At 16.7% G+C, this 20,016-nt stretch overlaps 5 protein-coding genes across 5 annotated transcripts, besides 43 other annotated features; 3 read left to right on the forward strand and 2 right to left on the reverse strand. All coding sequences in view use genetic code 6, as the record gives it.

Moving 5' to 3' along the window:
* Nucleotides 1–31: part of a microsatellite that runs on past the window's edge.
* Nucleotides 1–34: part of a microsatellite that runs on past the window's edge.
* An 11-nt stretch (nucleotides 35–45) lies between these two features.
* Nucleotides 46–99: a microsatellite.
* Nucleotides 100–119: 20 nt separating this feature from the next.
* Nucleotides 120–182: a microsatellite.
* Nucleotides 183–237: 55 nt separating this feature from the next.
* Nucleotides 238–334: a microsatellite.
* A 464-nt stretch (nucleotides 335–798) lies between these two features.
* On the forward strand, nucleotides 799–1,757 carry IMG5_097250 (hypothetical protein). The gene has a single exon (XM_004035497.1). It carries the CDS (start codon nucleotides 1,373–1,375, stop codon nucleotides 1,691–1,693), a length of 321 nt encoding a protein of 106 aa, XP_004035545.1. The 5' UTR covers nucleotides 799–1,372; the 3' UTR covers nucleotides 1,694–1,757.
* Nucleotides 1,758–3,350: 1,593 nt separating this feature from the next.
* Nucleotides 3,351–5,668, forward strand: IMG5_097260 (hypothetical protein). Its single transcript, XM_004035498.1, has 8 exons — nucleotides 3,351–3,914; nucleotides 3,955–4,013; nucleotides 4,069–4,123; nucleotides 4,188–4,328; nucleotides 4,377–4,479; nucleotides 4,524–4,884; nucleotides 4,935–5,031; nucleotides 5,366–5,668. The coding sequence occupies exons 1-8, from the start codon at nucleotides 3,387–3,389 to the stop codon at nucleotides 5,531–5,533; spliced, it is 1,512 nt and encodes a 503-aa protein (XP_004035546.1). The 5' UTR covers nucleotides 3,351–3,386; the 3' UTR covers nucleotides 5,534–5,668.
* Nucleotides 5,104–5,165: a microsatellite.
* Nucleotides 5,110–5,176: a microsatellite.
* Nucleotides 5,117–5,179: a microsatellite.
* Nucleotides 5,154–5,227: a microsatellite.
* Nucleotides 5,156–5,252: a microsatellite.
* Nucleotides 5,205–5,319: a microsatellite.
* Nucleotides 5,271–5,311: a microsatellite.
* Nucleotides 5,324–5,356: a microsatellite.
* Nucleotides 5,669–6,143: 475 nt separating the features above from the next.
* Nucleotides 6,144–6,223: a microsatellite.
* A 436-nt stretch (nucleotides 6,224–6,659) lies between these two features.
* Nucleotides 6,660–6,696: a microsatellite.
* A 651-nt stretch (nucleotides 6,697–7,347) lies between these two features.
* Nucleotides 7,348–7,389: a microsatellite.
* A 119-nt stretch (nucleotides 7,390–7,508) lies between these two features.
* Nucleotides 7,509–7,551: a microsatellite.
* A 145-nt stretch (nucleotides 7,552–7,696) lies between these two features.
* Nucleotides 7,697–7,753: a microsatellite.
* Nucleotides 7,746–7,798: a microsatellite.
* Nucleotides 7,799–8,791: 993 nt separating this feature from the next.
* Nucleotides 8,792–8,825: a microsatellite.
* A 1,023-nt stretch (nucleotides 8,826–9,848) lies between these two features.
* Nucleotides 9,849–9,941: a microsatellite.
* A 176-nt stretch (nucleotides 9,942–10,117) lies between these two features.
* Nucleotides 10,118–10,186: a microsatellite.
* Nucleotides 10,123–10,195: a microsatellite.
* A 437-nt stretch (nucleotides 10,196–10,632) lies between these two features.
* Nucleotides 10,633–10,676: a microsatellite.
* Nucleotides 10,636–10,675: a microsatellite.
* Nucleotides 10,670–10,715: a microsatellite.
* Nucleotides 10,716–11,431: 716 nt separating this feature from the next.
* Nucleotides 11,432–11,478: a microsatellite.
* Nucleotides 11,479–11,692: 214 nt separating this feature from the next.
* Nucleotides 11,693–11,737: a microsatellite.
* A 9-nt stretch (nucleotides 11,738–11,746) lies between these two features.
* Nucleotides 11,747–11,788: a microsatellite.
* Nucleotides 11,747–11,843: a microsatellite.
* Nucleotides 11,775–11,824: a microsatellite.
* Nucleotides 11,844–11,846: 3 nt separating the features above from the next.
* Nucleotides 11,847–11,930: a microsatellite.
* Nucleotides 11,931–12,082: 152 nt separating this feature from the next.
* Nucleotides 12,083–12,187: a microsatellite.
* Nucleotides 12,138–12,203: a microsatellite.
* Nucleotides 12,204–12,484: 281 nt separating this feature from the next.
* Nucleotides 12,485–12,540: a microsatellite.
* A 145-nt stretch (nucleotides 12,541–12,685) lies between these two features.
* On the reverse strand, nucleotides 12,686–14,077 carry IMG5_097270 (hypothetical protein; the record flags this gene model as incomplete). The annotated part of the gene is made up of 3 exons (XM_004035499.1): nucleotides 12,686–12,937; nucleotides 12,992–13,144; nucleotides 13,262–14,077. The coding sequence occupies 3 exons, from the start codon at nucleotides 14,075–14,077 to the stop codon at nucleotides 12,686–12,688; spliced, it is 1,221 nt and encodes a 406-aa protein (XP_004035547.1).
* Nucleotides 13,161–13,257: a microsatellite.
* A 965-nt stretch (nucleotides 14,078–15,042) lies between the features above and the next one.
* Nucleotides 15,043–15,075: a microsatellite.
* A 371-nt stretch (nucleotides 15,076–15,446) lies between these two features.
* Nucleotides 15,447–16,231, forward strand: IMG5_097280 (hypothetical protein). Its single transcript, XM_004035500.1, has 2 exons — nucleotides 15,447–15,707; nucleotides 15,764–16,231. Exons 1-2 carry the CDS (start codon nucleotides 15,459–15,461, stop codon nucleotides 16,148–16,150), a joined length of 636 nt encoding a protein of 211 aa, XP_004035548.1. The 5' UTR covers nucleotides 15,447–15,458; the 3' UTR covers nucleotides 16,151–16,231.
* A 293-nt stretch (nucleotides 16,232–16,524) lies between these two features.
* Nucleotides 16,525–16,563: a microsatellite.
* A 147-nt stretch (nucleotides 16,564–16,710) lies between these two features.
* On the reverse strand, nucleotides 16,711–17,913 carry IMG5_097290 (hypothetical protein; the record flags this gene model as incomplete). The annotated part of the gene is made up of 5 exons (XM_004035501.1): nucleotides 16,711–17,246; nucleotides 17,308–17,527; nucleotides 17,652–17,716; nucleotides 17,781–17,858; nucleotides 17,911–17,913. 5 exons carry the CDS (start codon nucleotides 17,911–17,913, stop codon nucleotides 16,830–16,832), a joined length of 783 nt encoding a protein of 260 aa, XP_004035549.1. The 3' UTR covers nucleotides 16,711–16,829.
* Nucleotides 17,875–17,905: a microsatellite.
* A 170-nt stretch (nucleotides 17,914–18,083) lies between the features above and the next one.
* Nucleotides 18,084–18,136: a microsatellite.
* A 1,015-nt stretch (nucleotides 18,137–19,151) lies between these two features.
* Nucleotides 19,152–19,196: a microsatellite.
* A 313-nt stretch (nucleotides 19,197–19,509) lies between these two features.
* Nucleotides 19,510–19,548: a microsatellite.
* Nucleotides 19,513–19,546: a microsatellite.
* Nucleotides 19,549–20,016: the final 468 nt, after the last annotated feature.

Genomic DNA, 20,016 nt, shown 5'->3' on the forward strand with positions numbered 1-20,016 from the left:
ATATATATATATATATATATATATATATATAAATTTTATTTATATTAAAAAAAAATAAAAAAATTAATATAAAAAAAAAATTTAAAAAAAATAAATAAATGTATTATAAAACTAAAATGTATATAAATATATATATATATATATATATATATATATATATTTATTTATTTATATATTTATATTTTTCTTTTTTTCTATTATTATATAAATTATTTTTATATATACTTTGATCAATATAATTAATTATATTATATTTATCTTATATTATTATTTTTAAAAATTAAATATTTTATAACTTAGTTTTAATTTTCTTTTTAAAAATTAATTTTATTATTTTTTTGAATTCTTGCTATATATTTAACAGAAAATATTTTTTTTTTATTTTAATTTTATTTAGTTTTTTCCTATTTTTATAAGTTTATTTTAATATTTAATTTTTTTTTTAGATTTAGTTTTAATACCAAATATTTTACCAATTTTTTATTAAATTTGTATTTTTTTTTTTAGTATTAATTAAGTAAATATCATTAGTATCTTTATTTTATATTTTAAACTTGAAGTAACTTAATATTGTTTTCAATATCCATAAGGTTAAACATTATGCATTATATACATGATTCTATATTTTTTTTAGTATACATAAGAATTTAAAGTGTTATATATAAGAGATAAATACATTAATACATTTCTTTTACTAAACACAAACTTATATGTCAAGTACAAAAATATTTTTTTTTTTAGCTATTTATGGGATTGTATTTACATTCTTTATTAATTTAATCAAATTATTATTTTGATTTAAAAGCATTTACACTAATACATATATATATTTGTATTGAATAACAACCGTATGAATAATCTATGAGAATAACTTTTTTTTAAGCACATATAAAGGATAATTATACGTAAGAATATAATAAATAGAAATGAAATACATACGCTTCATTAAGTACCATCATATCTGGTTTTGGTTAATAGATTATTTTACAATAAAAATCTCTTTCGGTTGAACCTAAATTCATGTTATTTTGTCATTTTGACATAAAAGTTGTCATTGGTATAATTAAAAGTCATATTTCCTAAACAGATTATCACTATTTATAATTAATTCTATATTTCCAGGATATACAAATTGGTTAAATCGATTTTGGAAGAAATATAGTTTCCTGGATATTTAAATTCTTGATTTATTAGTTTTTAGTTTCCTGGAAATACGCAAGTGTTTGAGGATTTGAATATTTAATTGAACGTATATATACATTTTTCGTTAATAATATTAACTATTAAAAGAGTTGAGCAAGAACAGGTACTGTTTATTACCTACATATATTGATTTTATAATATAGAATTTGAATGAAATCTAGGAATTATTATGGAAGTAAAGAAAAGCACTTTAGTAGAAAAATTTTATCCGGAACAGAGCATTCATATGAAGTTATAATTCTTGAAATTTTGTGTGTTATTTAGACAACATTCTCTTTATGTTGTATTCGGTTAAACATTATTTTAGCATTATAGTAATTTTTTAAAGCAGATATTAATTACTATCAGTATTCCAATACGAGAAAATATCTAATGTAAATGCTACAATATTATTACCTTTGAACAAAATAAATCCTGTATTTACTTAACTAAGTCTTATTTAGTATATATTACTAAATATTCCTAAAATAAGTCTTTAATTAAAAATTGATTTCAAAACCTTTTTCTTTCATAAACTATTTAATAGTCTGTTTTTAATTCTCTCATCTAAAATTAATATATTTTTCTTAAAAAAACGAATCTAAATCTTCTATTACTCGCTTAAATATTTCCAAAGTATTATTTAAAGTTACATCTAATTAACTAAAAGGAGTTCCTGTATCAAATGAACTCCAATTTTTTTTTTTGGATAATTTTAACTCAAGTAAATATCTTTCAAAGACTGATCATATGACCAATAACGGGTGTATATTTCCGGTATTACTATTACTCCATATTTTATAGGTCCAGTGTTTTGCTATATTTGGATAATAAGTAAGTTCTATTGAGAAACTCTCAGAATTTGTAAAGTGGATGTGTAAAGCATTTATTTTACCAATTAAAAGTCCTTCTTTTATGGTATTTTTATACTTTTTAAAGATAACAATGTCTCGAAATATCTATAAATAAAATTTTATGAGAGGGAAATAATGTTAATCATTTATTAAAAAATACAATTAATTAAATTAATATTATTCTTCATTTTATGAGGAAAAAATAATAATAAAAGGTTACTACATATTTATTGCTCTTAAAAAAGAAATATGAGCAAAACATTTAAAATTTTATTTTAGAAATATTTTCATTTATATAAATATAATAAGAATCCTATATTTTATGATTTATATTTAGTTTTTGTTCAATTTAACTTGAATAGATTTTTCAATTCGCTTTCGGAATTTTATGCAGATAATCTTTCTTTTCTATATTATTTAATTATATTATATAATTAAATGATTTACAAAAAATATATATATTCTCTATTATGATTATATATTTAGTTAAAAGTAGAATACTAGATGACTTATTGATTGAATAATTACATTTTTTTAATTTAAGTTATTACTTTGTGTAAATAATGTATTTATAAATGTTTGTTTACATTAGTAATTATATGTTATTAATAAAATTAATTTAGAGGTTAACCTTTTTTATATAAATATTGATTAATTAATAAAAAAATTAAATAAACACTAATCAAATAGAAATTTTTAAATAAAAATTTCTGTATTAATAAATTAATATTAAATATTATTATAATAATTAGTTTTAATTAATATATTTTAATAATCATATTTATTTGAGAATTCAATTATTAGTTCTTATATTTTTAAATTACTTATAATTTTATTTATTTATATTTATATATATCTTTTTTAATATGATGATTATATTTTTAAAATTAATTTAATATATAATTAATTTTTAATTTTTTTATAATTAATTTTTTTTTTCTATTTGCTTTCACATTATTTAAATTTTAAGGAAAATAAAAATCAAAAAACTGATTTTTTTTTTAAATAAATATAAGAATAATAGATTAAATAAATAAAAATATAAAAAATTTCATTAAATTAATATTAAAAAAAATAAAATTAATTAATTTAAATAAAATATTTAATAATATGTAATATTTTTTTTTATGTTACAATTTTATTTTATATATATATAGTGTAGTATTTGTAATATATATTTTTTATAAATATTATAATTATTTTATATACTTTTACAATATTTAAATTTTAAGGAATATTTTTTACATCATATTTTAATTTTATTTTTTAAAAAAAAAAAAAATAACAGAATTTTTTTTAAAATAAATATAATTTAATAATAATAGATTAAATAAATAAAAACTAAAAAAAATGATAATCAAATGTCTAAGAAAACCTTATTATAATTATTTATTAAATAATCCACTCTATCATAAAACAAAAAGTTAATAGATATCTAAACCTGGAACAAAATCAGGCACTATAGATTACATAGTTTATAAATATATGGATTAAGCAGCTAGTTACACAAACATCGATTAGGAAAAAATAAAATTCTATAAATCTTGTGACAATACATTAGAAATAACAATTCCTTTAATAAGAAAGAACGGTAAATTAGAAATAATCAAAGGTTATAGAACATAACATAAAACTTACAAATTACCTACTAGAGGAGGTTTAATTATTAATAAAAATATAACCAAAGAAGATATTGAAGCTTTTGCATGTTTAAATTCAATTAGGGCAGTAGCTTTAAATATGCCTCATGGAGGTGCTAAAGGCGCTATCTGTATAAATCCTAAAGATTATACAGATAATGAAATAGAAACTATTATTAGAAAATATATAGTTGAATGCGGAAAAAAAGGAATTATTGGAAGTTCTATAGATATACCGGTTTTTTTTTAAAAAAATCGATTTCATATTTTTTAACAAGGGTACTGATTTAGGAAGTACTGAAAGGGAAATGAACTGGATAAAAGATACATATACATTGTAATTTATTTAATTATTATTATTTTTTTAAAAAAATTATAATAAAAATAAATAGCTTTTATGGATAAGATGATATTGATGCATAAGCTTGTGCAACTGGAAAAAGCTTAGTATGAATCAAAATATATATTTAATTTTTATTTTTAAATTATTAAAACTAAATTAAAAAAAAAGAATTAAGGCGGATTGAATGGAGCTTTATAATCTTCAGGATTTTGTGTTTATTTTACTATATAATATTTGTTAAATTAGCAAGAATTTTGTTAAAAAGCTGGAATAACATAAGGTATTAAAGGAAAAAAATTTATAGTTGAAGTAATAACATAAAAATAAAATATAAATAATAAATTAAATTATTTATAGGGATATGGAAACGTAGGATATTGGGCTTCGAAATTCTTATAAGAAGCAGGAGGAATTCTAATTGGAGTTATTGAACATGATGGAGAATGTTATAATGAATAAGGTTTTATTTTTTTAATTTAAATATTAATATCAATAATAAAATAGGAATTGATGCTTAGGATATTAATGATTACTTACTAAAGAATAAAGGTATTAAAGGATATTCAAAAGCTAAAGCTATAAAAGACGTTGCCTTTTAAAAATGTGATATTTTCATTCCTTCTTATTTCGCGAAAGCAATATATTAATAAATTGCAGACAAATTTTAATGCAAAATAGTTGCAGAAGCTGCCAATCTTAGTGTAACCCCGAATGCTGAAAAAATATTGGAAAGTAAAGGAATATAAATTATTCCTGATGTTATTTGTTCATCAGGGGGATTTTTAGCTGGTTATTTTGAATGGATTAAAAACATTAATCACACATAGTCACATGGATCAATGACTAGAAAATGGGAATATAAAAGGTAACATTTTTAAAAATAAAAAATATTTAAAAAAAATTAAAATTAATAAGTAATATTTAACTATTAGAAACTATAGAAGAAGAAACAGGATTAAAAATTAAATAAGAATTAAGTCATTATTTCAAAGATATATAAGGAGCTAACGAAGTAAAAAAATTAAATTAAATTTTCTATATATATAAGAAAATTAAAATAAAATAAATTTTTAAAATTTAAGAAATTTATAAAATTTTATAAAAAAAAATATTTGATAAAATAAGTATAAAAAAAAATATTATAAATAAAAAAATTAAAAGTATATTAATAATTATAATAAAAAAAAATATAAATAATATATAAATAAATAAATGTATATATATAAATAAAAATTTTATGAATATTTATATTAAATATAAATATAAAAATAAATATATATATAAATATAAATTTATATATTTTTATATTTATTTTTTATACATATATATTTTTTATAATAATTTAGTAAGATCTTGTTTTTAGTGGATTATAAGAAGGATTCGAATCTGCTCTAAATGCATGTATTGAAACTTAAAATAAATATTTAGTTAATTTAAGATAAGCAGTTTATATTAATGCTTTAAAGAAAATTGATGAACATTATAAATAAGTTGGAATTACATTCGGAAAATGATTTATTAATATTTAGAATATCAATAATAACTTTTATAATATATCTAATTTATTTATTTTTTAATCTATATTCACATTTTTTTTTAAGTATATTATATAAAAAAAAATATTGGGATAGGCATTAAATTAATTACGTTATAATATAAGTTATTGTATAGATTTTTAATTATAATTATTTATATTTAAAATTTATTTATATATAATTATATAAAATATTATGATTAATAATATCATATTATATTCATATTTTTATTTTAATAAAATATTTAAATAAAATATAACACAAAAATTTTGAAAAATAATATCTTATCTATATAATACTAAATAAAATAAAATTTTTGTTAAAATAATATAATCAATTAATAATAAAAAAAAAAAAAATTAAAATTATTAAAAAATAAATAATAAGAGTTATTATAATATGGATAAATGAGATTAGAAATATTTAAATATTTTTTAATTAATAATTTTTATAATGTATAATATTTTTTTTGCCATTGAAAAAGTTAAATTGATTTAAAACATATAATAAAAATAAATAAATTAACAAATTTATTTAATTTGTGATTTATTTTTTAAAAGAGAAAATTAATTTTTATTAAATCATAAAATATTTTATTATTATTATTATAATCATTATTATTATTATTATTATTATTATTATTATTATTATTATTACTATTATTATTATAAAGTCATTTCTTCTATATTATTTTTAGTTTCTTAACATTTATTATTTATTTATTCTTCATATAATATATTCGTAATATTATTTCCATATTTTTTTTCTATAATATTTTTTGTATTTTCTCCTAAAGCCTAACCTAACAAAGATACTCCTGTTGCAATTCCATTTACAGCATTCCCTGCAGCTTCAATAGTTACTAATCCATATTATTTTACTTTTTTAAGTACATCATTATCACTTTAATCGATTTTTTATTTACATCTATTTTATTTATTTAATTAAATTATAAAATATATATTTATATAATTTTACCAGAAGCAATTTAATTAGTAGCCTCGACTAATGGATTTAGTATAGTATGAAGAATATTTCCTGTAATATGAAGTGTTGATTTAGTTTTTTTTCTTATTGATTAGAATTTTTCCTTTGTACTATCTGAAATTTGAATATTATTTGTATTTGAAATATTTGAATTTATATAATTTCCAGCGGTACTTATTCCTAAAGAAGCTTACTAACCTATCCAACTGAATGTATCTTTTAGTAAACTTCCTCCTTTCTTAATATAATGTATAGCATTATCATCCATTATTAATGGTTATTCGAAAATATTTGTACAATGTTCATTTATTTCATTTTTTAACTATTCATTTTACTCAAGTAAAGTTTCTTTAGTAATTAATATAGCCAAATTTTAAAACATACTTTCTAATTAATTTAATGTTGATTCATCTGCTTATACATATATGGCATTAAATCCTTTATCTATATGTGAAAATAGGTAAGTTCTATGTGTTTAGAAAGGAACAACTAAAAACTTGACTTACTTTTGTATTGTAAAGTAAAAATCCTCTTAATTAATATAATATACATTCTATTCAGATAATTTACATATTTTCAATTCGTTTTTCGATATTAAAAATTTTTAGTTATTGACTAAACGAAATAAATTAACATTAGGTACTGATTACAAAACTTATACTTCGTGTATTTCTTCCATTTTTTATTAATTTTTTTCTTTTATATATCAATTTTTTATGATTATATATTTTTAATTTATATTTTATTATAAATATTTTATTTTAGAATTTCTTAAAGTCATTTTATTATTATTTATATTTTAATAAATATATTATATTATATATATAATATATTATTATTATATATTAAAAATAGCTTTAATATATTTTCTTATTAAAAATAAGCTCTATCATTTTTTTAAAATCTATTAATCATCAATAAATTATTATGTTATAAATTTTTTAAAATAAGATAATTAATTATAATGAATATAAATAAATATATAAAATTAATATAATATATATATAAAAAAATCTAATTATTTGCTATTATTATATATTAATTATTTATGAATAATATCATAAATTATATTTTTTTTTCTTAATAAAATAAAAAATAAATTCTGTTCTTAATTTTTTTAAAAAAAATAAATAAAAATTAATTAATTAATTATATTTTTGTATTATATATAAAAATATTTTATATTTATTAAAAATATTAATTTTATATATATATATATATACATATATATTTTTAAATATATATATAATTTATATAAAATATTTTAATAAAAAGATTAATTTTTTATATCAGAATATCTTATTTTATTAATTTCTAAATATTAAAAAATTTGTTTATTTTTCGTTAATAATAATTATAAATAAAAATAAAAAAATACATTTCTTTTTTTTATAAAAATATTTATAAAATAAAAATGAAAATTCACTTCAAATTCATTATAATGTAATTTTTTAAAGCTTATTAGAATTATATTATTTATGATTTTTTATCATACTTTAAATTTCATCCAGAACCTAAATATTAAAATAATATAAATTTATTAAAAAAATGTATAAAATTATTTTTAATTAAAAAAATACTTAAAGTTTTTTTTTTGACTTTTTTCTGCTTTATTTTATTAACTTTAAATCTCAATAGTTCTTTCATTCATAAAATCTTTAACTTTATCCTCTACCTGTTTAAAAATATAAATTAATTAATACTTATTTTTTATTTATAATTGAAATACTTATTTTAAATGCGTTTATAATTATTTTTTTGATTTTTTAATTTTCATGATTTTCTATTATAATACATCTATTTCATCTCTATTATTATTGATAACTTTTTTCATTTCAATTTCTTTTTTTTTCAAATCTTAATTTTCCTGTTTGTGATTATTAATTTCTTCTAAAAGTTATTCAACTCTAAATTCAATTTAATTTAATTCCTTTTTTTATCAAAAAAAATAAATAAATAACAAAATAAAATAAAAAAACATTTTCCAATTAAGTATTGGTTTTTTTTAATTTATCTTCTAATTCAAAAACTTAACTTTAATATTTTTATTCAACTTAACTATGAAACTTATGAAAAATATATTAATAAAAAGAAGAAGAAAAAAATCTATATATAAATAATAAAATATTTACTCTTTATTATTCTAAAACTTTATTTTTTAACTAAATAAGTTTTTCTTGTTTTCTTTCAGTTTCTTGTTAATGTTTACTTTTCATCTTTTGAAGTTTAACTTCTAAATCATCTAATATTAAAATAAATAAAAATAATAAAAAATAAATAAAAAACCTATTTAATCAACAAGATTTCTTTCATTAGCTGTCCAAGCTTACTCTTTAATGATAAAATTTTGAATCTATTCGTCTTATTAGTTTATAATTTATTATAGTTTATTTATTTTATCCTATTCGATGTTTTCTTTATATTCTATAGTTTATTTTAACCTTATTAAGCTTTTTCTACATTCTTGCTATTACTATTATTTAAAATTTTGCTTTTTTATGGTTTTAATTGATAATTATTTTATTCATCTTCATCACTATCATCCTATATATTGTTCGCTTAAATTCTGACCATTTTAATATTAGATTTATCAAAGAAATCAGAAGAGTCAGTATTCATTTTTTATAATTTTGATAATTATTCAGGTGGAGAAAGGAATTTTTTTTATTACTAATCGCCTACGATACCTAATATAGGAGATTTATTAATAAAAGAGTTTTTTTAATGAATAGATTAGTTATTTAATTAATCTACAAGTTCTTTAGAATGATTATATCGATCAAGAAGTTTAACAAAATCTTTTTCTAGTTTATCCTCTTTTCCTTTATATAAATAAAAATCTTTTTTAAGCGAATTATTTTGAGAAGAGTTTTATTTACAAGGAGGAGATTTTAATTATTCAGAATAAAAATAATTTGAATTTGATAATAGTCTTAATTATCTTTGGCATTTATTAATTAAGGTTTCACAATAAGTAACCTATAATTTTAAATTATAATTTATATAAATTAATTATTACATCTTTGGAAAACTATTTTTATTCTAATTAAATTTAAATTTAATTTAAGTACTTTATTTTTTATTAAATCCAATCATTTTTTTCATTTTCTGAAAAATTTTAAACTGCTTTTCCTTGTTTTCTAATTTCATTAAATAGGTTTTCTAATTCAAAAGATAGAAAATTAGTTTCGGATATATTAGATGTATTATAATTTTAATTTTAAGTATGTGTATCTACAGTTTATTAATTATTAATATAATTTGTATTATATTTAAATGATTATTAAGAAGGATGTAATAACGAATAATTATTATTAAAATTATTGTTATACTTATTATTAATGTTATTATTATGATTATTATTATTATAATTATTATTATTATTTATAATATTATTATTTAAAGAATTATAGCTTAATTATTTATTTAAAATATTACTTTAACTTGTTTTTAATGTATTATTAATATTAGAAACAGTTGGTTTTTTATTTAAATTTTATATTAATAGAATTTCATTTTATAGATTTTAAATGTACTTAATAAAAATAAAAAATAAATATGATTTTATAGAAATAAATATTTATATTTATATATATATATATATATATATATATATATATATATACTTATATATATTTTATATATTTACATATAATGCTTCTTATGTTTAAGCATAAGCCTTTTAAGAATCTGAAATACAAATAATTATTTAAGTATATGAGTTTTCATTTAAAGTATCTTTTATAACTGTAATAAGTTTAGATTATTAAGCTATTTTATCTTTATTTTGAATTTTTTGACTAATACACTATTATAATAGTTAGAAATCATTTTTTGTATACTATGAATCTATATCAGAATCACTTAATCTGATTATATTTATTTTTTATTTTGAATTATCTTCATTATTAATTGTAAATTATACTATTATATGGCTTTTTTCATAAAACTTTTTATCTTTTAATTTTTTTCCAATTTGGCTCATATTATTTAACGCTTATAAATATTTTTATTTAAAATCGCTTTTTTAACTTATTAAATTTTTAGTTAAACCATATATTTCTATATTATCTTCATTTTATATAATTTCCTTTATTTTATTTTTATTTTATTGAATTTTATTTTTATATTATTTACATATATATCTTAATCATTATTGTAATTTATATTTAATAAATCATATATTTCAAAATTATATATCGAAAATATTGATAACTATAATTTTTAATTGTTATTTTATAGATTTTGAGATTCAATTTTCGTTAATAAATCATCACAAGTTCTAAAAATTAAACCTTTTTCATTTTTTTTATTTCCGCAAAATGTATAACTTTTTCCAGATCTTTTTTTTATATTTTTCGTAAAAATAAAAAAAAATTGTTTACGAAGATGGACCATATATTAAAATAGATTAATTTTATCCTTCAAACAAATTACTAATTTAAACTTTTATTGTTTTTCTATAGAATATATCTTAGCTAATTTTTATAAATATTTACTTAAACAATAAAAAATATATATATAATTACCTTGATTTTTATCCAAATACATTATCAAAAGAGAAAATATTTATTTTATTATCTTCAAATATTTCATTTAATTTTTATAAATCATTATCGTTTTTATATACACTTTAAACATTTTTTTCCTTCTAACAAAATTAAGATGCAACAACGGTTTTTCCTATATCATCACATCCAGAAAATATGTTTTTTTCACTTTCCTCATAAGTTTTGATTCTACAGAAAAATTATACTTTTTATTTTTAATATATGGTTTATAATTTCTAAACTTAAAATATATTTACATTAACTTTAATTGCATAATTAATCTTAATAAAAATTACTTTTCATTTTTTTTTAAATTAGTTTAAATTTAAATATTTTTAAAAAATATATAAATATATAAAATAAATATAAAATAATTATAAAATAAATTTAATAAGTTTTATTTATAAATAATAATATTTAAATCTATTATCTTAAATAATTTATTTTTAATAAATATTCATTTCTTGTAAACACATTATAATTATATATAAAATTTATTAAATTTTAATAATATTTCTTAATAATTTATTTTATTTAATGAAATTATTTAAAATTTTATAGCTAGTGATGTTAATTTTAAGAATAAAAAGACTAAAAAAACAGAAAAAACTGTAAAGAAAGAAAAAATTGTAAAGAAAGAAAAAATGGAAAAAATGAAAGACAGGAAAGACAGGAAAGACAGGAAAGACTGGAAAGAGTGAAAAGACAGAAAAGAGTGAAAAGAATGGAAAGACATGAAATACTGGATAGACTAGAAAAATTAAAAAATGGAAAAATGAAAAAGACTCAAAAGATTAAAAGATTAAAATGAATGGAAAAAATAAAAAGACTAATAAGATATGGTCAAATAAAACAATATAGATAGAATGAACAAAAAGAAAAAGATAAGAAGGACATAATTAATAAAAAGCGTAGAAATTAAATGATCTTATAAGTTTAAATTTTAATTGATATATTTTTTCAGTAATATTATTTTAATATTTTAATTATGATTAATAAATAAAAAAAATTATAATATATAATATTTATTAATAATTAAAAAATACTATATATATATATAATATATATATAAATATATATATATATATATATATATTTATATATATTTATATCAAATATATTTTATAACATTTACATATATTTCCGTATTATTATTAATATTTTTTTCTGAAGTTTTTTTTTATTTTTTTAATTGTTTCTTCTATCCGAATTTAATATATTGTATAATTTAGACCGTTTAACATCATTTATATTCTAAATGCTTACAAATTTTCATATTTTATTAAAAGACATCAATATATAAATAAAATAATTATTAATATGATTTTTCGAAATAAATAAATATATAAAGTAATAATATAAACTAATATATGTATATTATTTTCTTTTTTTTATATATGAATTTTATTTAAAATTCATATATAATATTTAATAAAAAATCAATATAATCATGACATAGTCATTTAAACTTCAAGTTATTCATAATCTTCATTTTTTTTTTATTTTTCACATAACTCTTAAAATTTACTAGCAAAAGATTATCTTAACTCTAATTTTTCGAAAACATACTTTAATGCAAAAGCAAGTTATTCAATCATTTCTTCATTATGATTAGGAGTCGGAGAAACTCTTAAAGTTCTTGTCCTTTAGGAACAGTAGGATAATTAATAGGTTAAACATATATATTGAATTTTTTCAAAAGAATTTCGCTTGCCATTTTAGCTTTTATAGCATCACCAATAAAAATAGGAATAATATGAGATTTATTAGGAATTATAGGTATTTTGTTTTGCTCACATTAAAATTTAACTTACCTAGCAACATAATGCAATTATTATCTCAATTCCTAAAAAAAAAAAAAATATTTTAATTGATTTATTTTTTTAAGATAAAAAAATACATTATGCTCCTTTACATAAGCAATTGAAGATTTAGCAGCACTTGCTACACAAGGTGGAATAGAAGTAGTGAAAATGAAATTTTAAGCAAAACTTCTGATACAATCAATAATTAGTGAATTAGCTGAAATATATCCTCCAACACATCCATAAGCCTAGATTTTAATAAAAATATAATATATATATATATAAAGATATATATATATATATATAATATATATATATATATATAAATATATATATATATATATATATATATATATTATATTTACTTTTCCTAAAGTTCCTGAAAAAATATCAATTTAATCCATTATTCCTTCTTATTCAGCTATACCACCTCCTCTTTTTCCATAAAGGCCAATAGCATGTACTTCATCAATGAAAGTCATTGCATTATATTTTTTAGCTAAATCAACAATTTACTTAATTGGAGAAATGGATCCAGACATAGAATATACAGATTCGAATATTATAATTTTATGTCTATCATAAGGAATACTTTTTAACTTTTTTTCCAAATCTTCAATATTATTATGTTCCCAAACTATCTTATCGGCCCTACTATTTTTTATTCCCTCAATAATGCTTGCATGATTTTTTTCATCTGAAAGATAAACTACATCTTTTAAGACTTTCGTAATAGCATTTATTGCCCCTTAATTAGCCACAAACCCACTACTTAATATAATAGAAGCTTATTTATTATGCAAATCAGCGATTTCTTTTTCTAACTCTGTATGATATACACTACTTCCTCCAATGTTTCGCGTACCTCCTGCACCTACTCCTGTATCTAAAATAGCATTTATCATAGCTTCCTACACTATGGGATTTTATCCCATTCCAAGATAATCATTAGAACACCAAACGGTAATTTTTTTTGTTTAACCAGTATTTGCATCTGTATATGACGCCAAAGGAAACTCTCCAGCAATTCTTTTAATATAATTAAAAGTTCTATATTTTCCTTCATCTTTTAAAGATTATAATGCAGAAGAAAATATATCATTATATCTACTATATTCTTATTATTAAGCTATTGAAAAATCTCTTATATGCGTTTTATGTTATAAATGGTTTTATGGCATGTCTAATGTTTCTTAAATTTCAACCGTTTAGTTTGTTTTTGGGATTTGAAACAAGGTCAAAAAAGGACATAAGTTTAGTGATTATTCGATTTGTCTTTATTTTATTGTTGCCAAGTTTACGTTTTTCTTAAAAGGACATTCCAAATTAAAGTTTTATATTTATTATTCAGGCTATTTTTAACAAGAAAATTGGGATTATTATTAAATATAAGGACATATATTTTTATATTTTTTTAGGTCTTCAGTTATTTTATGTCCTTTTAAGGTGTCTAAGTTATAATATTTAGTTAAAAATGGACAATTTATTTCTATTTATTTTATGTTTTTCATCTTTTTTATTTTTTACAAAAACTAATAATTTTTTTATTAATATTAATATTAATTTAATTTTTTTTTTTTTTTTTTTTTCTTACTTACTTTACTTTCCTTTTGTTTTGTTTTTTCTTTTTTTAAATATGATGTATTATTTTGTTCGATTATTTTTCTATGAATATATGATTTTTTTAGCCAATTTAGACTTAATGATATAATTATGGTTTTAAATAAAAGAATTCAAAGTATTTATTTTAAAGTAAATCAATATAATAAAAAAATAATAAAAATTTTTTAAAGAAATATAATTTTCAAAATTTAAATATTTAAGTTGGTTAAATAGTATTATTATAATAAAATTAGATATTAGTTTAGTTTAATAATAATATCATTAATTAGATAAAACAAATTAATTATTAAAATAAAAAAATATATTTAAATATAAAGATCTTTTAGTTGAATTAAAAGCGTAATTTTTTATTAAATTATATCGTGATTTCGTAATTTAATAAAAGAAATTCTTATATAATATATAAATATAAAATATTCTTGATGTATTTGATATTTTATTTTTTACTTAAATTAATATAATATAAATAAAATTATAATTTATTTTGCATTAATTGAAATTTTATTTAAAATTTAAAATAAAATTATTTTTATTTTATTCTTATATTTATTTTATTTTTAAAATAGCATTCGTTTTTATTTTTATTCAATATGAATGATTTAATTTTTTAGTATTTTTTTTTTAAATAAAATAAAATGATTTTATTTTTATTGTATTAAATATTAAAATTTCTTGATAAGTATTTTTTTTTTTTTCTAAATAAATTAATTCTATAGAAAAATAATATCCAAAAATAATTAAAATTAATTAAATTGTAAAATATTAATAGATAACTTTAAATAACATAACATAACAAATAAAAAAATATATAAATAAAATAATAAAAGGTATAAAAAAAGCAAAAACCAAAAAAAGATTTTTTCCTTTAATTTAAAAAAAGAAAAGCAAAACAAACTAAAGAATAAATAAAAATATAAAAAAAAAAATCAAGAAAAAAATATGGGAATTTCAAGAGATAGTCGTCATAAAAGAAGAGCAACAGGAGGTCGTATGCCTATTCATAAAAAGAAGAGAGCTTTCGAAAAGGGAAGACCAGCAGCATTAACAAAATTAACAACTTAATCAACTACAATTACTGAAAAAAGAAGAATTAGACCCATTAGAGCTAGAGGTGGAAACATGAAATTCAGAGCTTTAAGACTATTTGATGGCAATTTTTCTTGGGGATCTGAAAATATAACAAGAAAAGTAAAAAATAAATTTATAAAAAATATTTATCTTATTAATAAAATTAAAAAAAAAAGACTAAAATTTTAGATGTTAAATATAATGCAACAAATAACGAATTAGTCAGAACAAAAACTCTAGTAAAAAATTCAATTGTAGAAATCGATGCCACTCCATTCAGAGAATGGTACAAAAAATATTATGGTTTAGATATTGGTCTTAAAAAAGGAGGTGGTGCCTAATCTGTATTAGGAAATAAAGAAAAATCCAGACATGTTGAAAAAAGAGTGATAAGACAAAAAAATAGAATTATTGATCCTAAAGTAGAAGAATAATTCCCTTCTTAAAGAATATTAGCTTGTATTTCATCAAGACCAGGATAATCTGGCAGATGTGATGGTTATATTTTAGAAGGAAAAGAACTTGAATTTTATATAAGAAAATTAATGTCTAAAAAAAAATGAACTTTTTAAATAAATATTAGAAATTTTTTATTTGTATAAGATTTGTTTATTTTTTTAATTTATGTAGTTCTTTGCATGTTTAAAAAAAAAAAAAATATTTAAATTTAAGCTTAAATTCTTTATTTTTGAATAAAGTTTATGTTTATTTTTTTGGTCTCTTGAAATATTATATATTTATTCTAATAAATATTTAAACATAGTTTTATTAATTTAAATTAAATAAACTTATATTTAAATAAAGAAAGGAGTAAAAATTTAAAAACTTTATTATTTTTCGAAATTATTTTAGTGAATTTATTTAAATTTATAATATATAATATCTATATAAAATTTATTTTATCGTATATATTTAAAATTTATAATAAAAAATAAATAAAAAATTACTTTTCATTTAAAAAAATTAACTATCATTTGAAATACTTGCTACAATTGCTCTTCATTTAAACATATTTTAAAAAAATAAAATTATTTTTAATTTCAAAAATATACATTTTTTTTTTCCAATATAATATTTGAAAAAAAAAAAAGTCATAAATAAAAAGATATATATAAAATTTTATTAGAAAAAATAGTTTAAATAATACATATTATATTGCTACTATTATTTTATAATCGGAAAATACAATTTATAAAAAAACAAAAAAATGTTATTTTTAATATTAAACTCTCAAAAAGTAAATCAATGAGAGAATTTTCTTTATCTTTATTCCATAACAGTTTCATAAATTCCTTCACCTTCAGGTAAACTAATCCAAGGTTTTTTTCCTTATCCAATAACGAAGATATTACCGATTCTTGTAGCAAAAGAGTTTCCTTTACTATCTTTGACATGAACGATATCAAAAGAACCAGGATGTTTTTCAATGTGAGTGATAAGACCAACTCTGCCAATATTGTTACCATTTTAAACAAAGCAGATATTACCAGATTCTAAGTGAGTATGTTCAAGAATTTTATTTTTTACTAAATCATATTTAATTGTGTCACCAATTTTAATATTTGGATTAGGGAATCTAATGGTTCTTGAATCATGAGTAACAATATAGGGAACTTAATTTGGTCCAATTGCTTTTCCTTTCACTTTAAGTAATTTGAACTATATATCATTTAATTTTATTTTAATATAAAATATAAATATATATATTTTATATTTTTACTTAAGCTTCTTATTTGTTTAATGTTTTTAATACAAATCTACCTTTAGTGTCATATAAAACTCTGAAATTTTCATCTGTTTTAGGAATATTTACTACATCCATAAGACCAGTTGGGAATCCTCTATCTCTTCTGCATTTGCCATCAACAAACACGTTTTATTCTTTATCATTTAAAATTAAAGTAACATCTCTTCCGTTCAAGGCATAATTTAATCTGTTTCTATTTTTTTTTTATAAAGAAATTAATTTTTGCTTTAATTTTTTTTTTTTTTCTAATTAATCTCGATTTTTTTATTTACAAAAATATATATATATATATATATATAATTTTATTTATTCTTTACTTTAATAATACAAATAGAGGTAATGATTCTCTAAGTTTGTGTGGACCTTAAGAAGGTCTAGTTACCTTTATGATTTATTTTTATATGATTAATATATAATTTTTTAATTATATGTAAATATTTTAATACCCAAATTCCTCCTAATTTGCTAACCATCCATGATTTAGGAGCACAGATTCTTTTTAAATGTTTTTTAGGACCTCTAACCTTTAATATTAATTAGATTTATATTTTTTATTTTATTTTTTATTTTAATTACCATATTTCTCTTTTAGTGTTTTTTTTTATATCTTTTAAATTATTTTATATTGAGATTAAAATAATTTCACCTTTTATATAATCATATTTTTGATTTTTTCAAAATATAATTAATTTTATATCAAAATACTTTTAAAAATATTAAAATAAAACAAATATGAAGAATTTGTTTTATTTATTATAAGATATATATATTTATTTTTTATTATTAATATTAATTTAATTTTGTTGTTTTATCATTTTATATTTTTATAGTTAATAATATTTATTAAAATTTTATTTACAAATTATTCCATAATAAAATTGTATTTTAAAAACCTATTATTTTATTAAAAAAAAATATTTGTTTTTGATAATATCAGTGATTACATTTTATTTTAATTTTTAATTTAGATTAAATTATCAGGTCGTACAATAAAATATTCTAATTTTTTTATCTAATAGTTATATTATAAAAAATACTTTAGCCTATAATTGTAAAATTTAGTTTTCCTTACTTTAAAAAATATATATATTATATTTTATAGTATCCAAAAAAAAAATTTGAAGGATAAAAAGAATAATTAAAAACAATAGGATAAGTCTTAATAAAGTAGAACATATTCCCATTAATAATATTATTATATAATACACCTATATTAGCAAAATACATCTAAATAATTAGGTATCATTTCACTAAGATAGGTTGATAGAGTTATAATACTTTAAAATATATATTTTTTTTTTTATTTTTTCTTTATTTTTTTAAAAAAACTCAATCAACAAAAAAAAAATCTGAGAAAAAACGGCTAACAACCTTTTTATGTTGAATGAGTGTAATTTTTTTAAAAAAGTGCAGTTAATATATAAAAACATAAAAACTAAAAAATAGTATAGACAAAAAAATATTTTAGGTAATATCTAAATATATAAAATTAATTATATTTTTTAAATCTTTTTTATTTTTAGATGATTTTTAATATTTCTTTTTTTATTGTTCTGTATTTTTATTTTTAAATTTAATCAATAAAAAAAGTGCATATTATTCGTTTGCCTTCCAATCTTTTTATTTATTGAGCTTTTTATTAAAAAAATAAAGAAAAAGAAAATGTAAACAAAATAATATTTGATGAGAAAAGTATAATAAGGAGAAAAATAATTTCATTCAATTCTATAAATAATATTTATAAAAAATATGAAATTAAAATTGTATGTCTAATATTAGTTAGATGGATCTTTGATATCTAATTTTTATCCAAAATATTTAAAAAATAATTTTTTTATTAAAATAATGTTTTTTAATGAAATGAAAAAAAAATATAAATAAATAGAATTAATTGAATACCATATGATTTTATTTCCGTGAGGCTCAGCTTGTTTAAATGATATTTTTGAAAAAAAAAATTAAATCAATTACTGTATTATGAAGAAAAATATAATTAATATTATATAAAATTTAATTAATAAATGATATCTATAAAAAAAGTATATTTATTTATCTAATATTATCAGCAAATGATATAAAAGTTTTCAAGCTTCTATATTTTGAAGTAAGTCTTTTATTTTAATTATCATAAAATTTATTATATGTAAAATATATTATAATTAATAAAACAAATATTAATTTTATTTTTTATATTTTTATGTTTTTAAATTTTATAAAATTTTAATTTTTTATTATTATTAATATTAATTTATAATTTTTCTGATTTTTTTGTTGGCTTTTAATCATAAAATCACTAAAATAATATAAATATTAGCAATATTAAATTTAATTTTCAATATTTTATTTTATTATTATTTATTTTTAGTAAATTAAAATTTATAATAGGCATTCTATATATTATTGTAAGTATAGAATCATAATAAAATTATAGAACCATTAAAATAAAATAAAAAATAATTGATGATTTGTAATTTTGCAAACGGGGGGGGGGGGTGTGCATAATAAGTCAGAAAATCAAAGAAAATATTTAAAATTAATTATAAATTTTAGTTATCTTAAATTAAATTGATACAAGATGCTTATATCGATTGGGGTAGAAATTTTAATAAAATTATAATAAGCATTGAAACTAACAGAATTAAAAAACTGAATAATTAAATAATTAATAATGATAAATAATAA

This window comes from Ichthyophthirius multifiliis, assembly GCF_000220395.1.
Source record: "Ichthyophthirius multifiliis unplaced genomic scaffold scaff_1120509250834, whole genome shotgun sequence".
In the NCBI taxonomy this organism is placed as follows: domain Eukaryota; phylum Ciliophora; class Oligohymenophorea; order Hymenostomatida; genus Ichthyophthirius; species Ichthyophthirius multifiliis.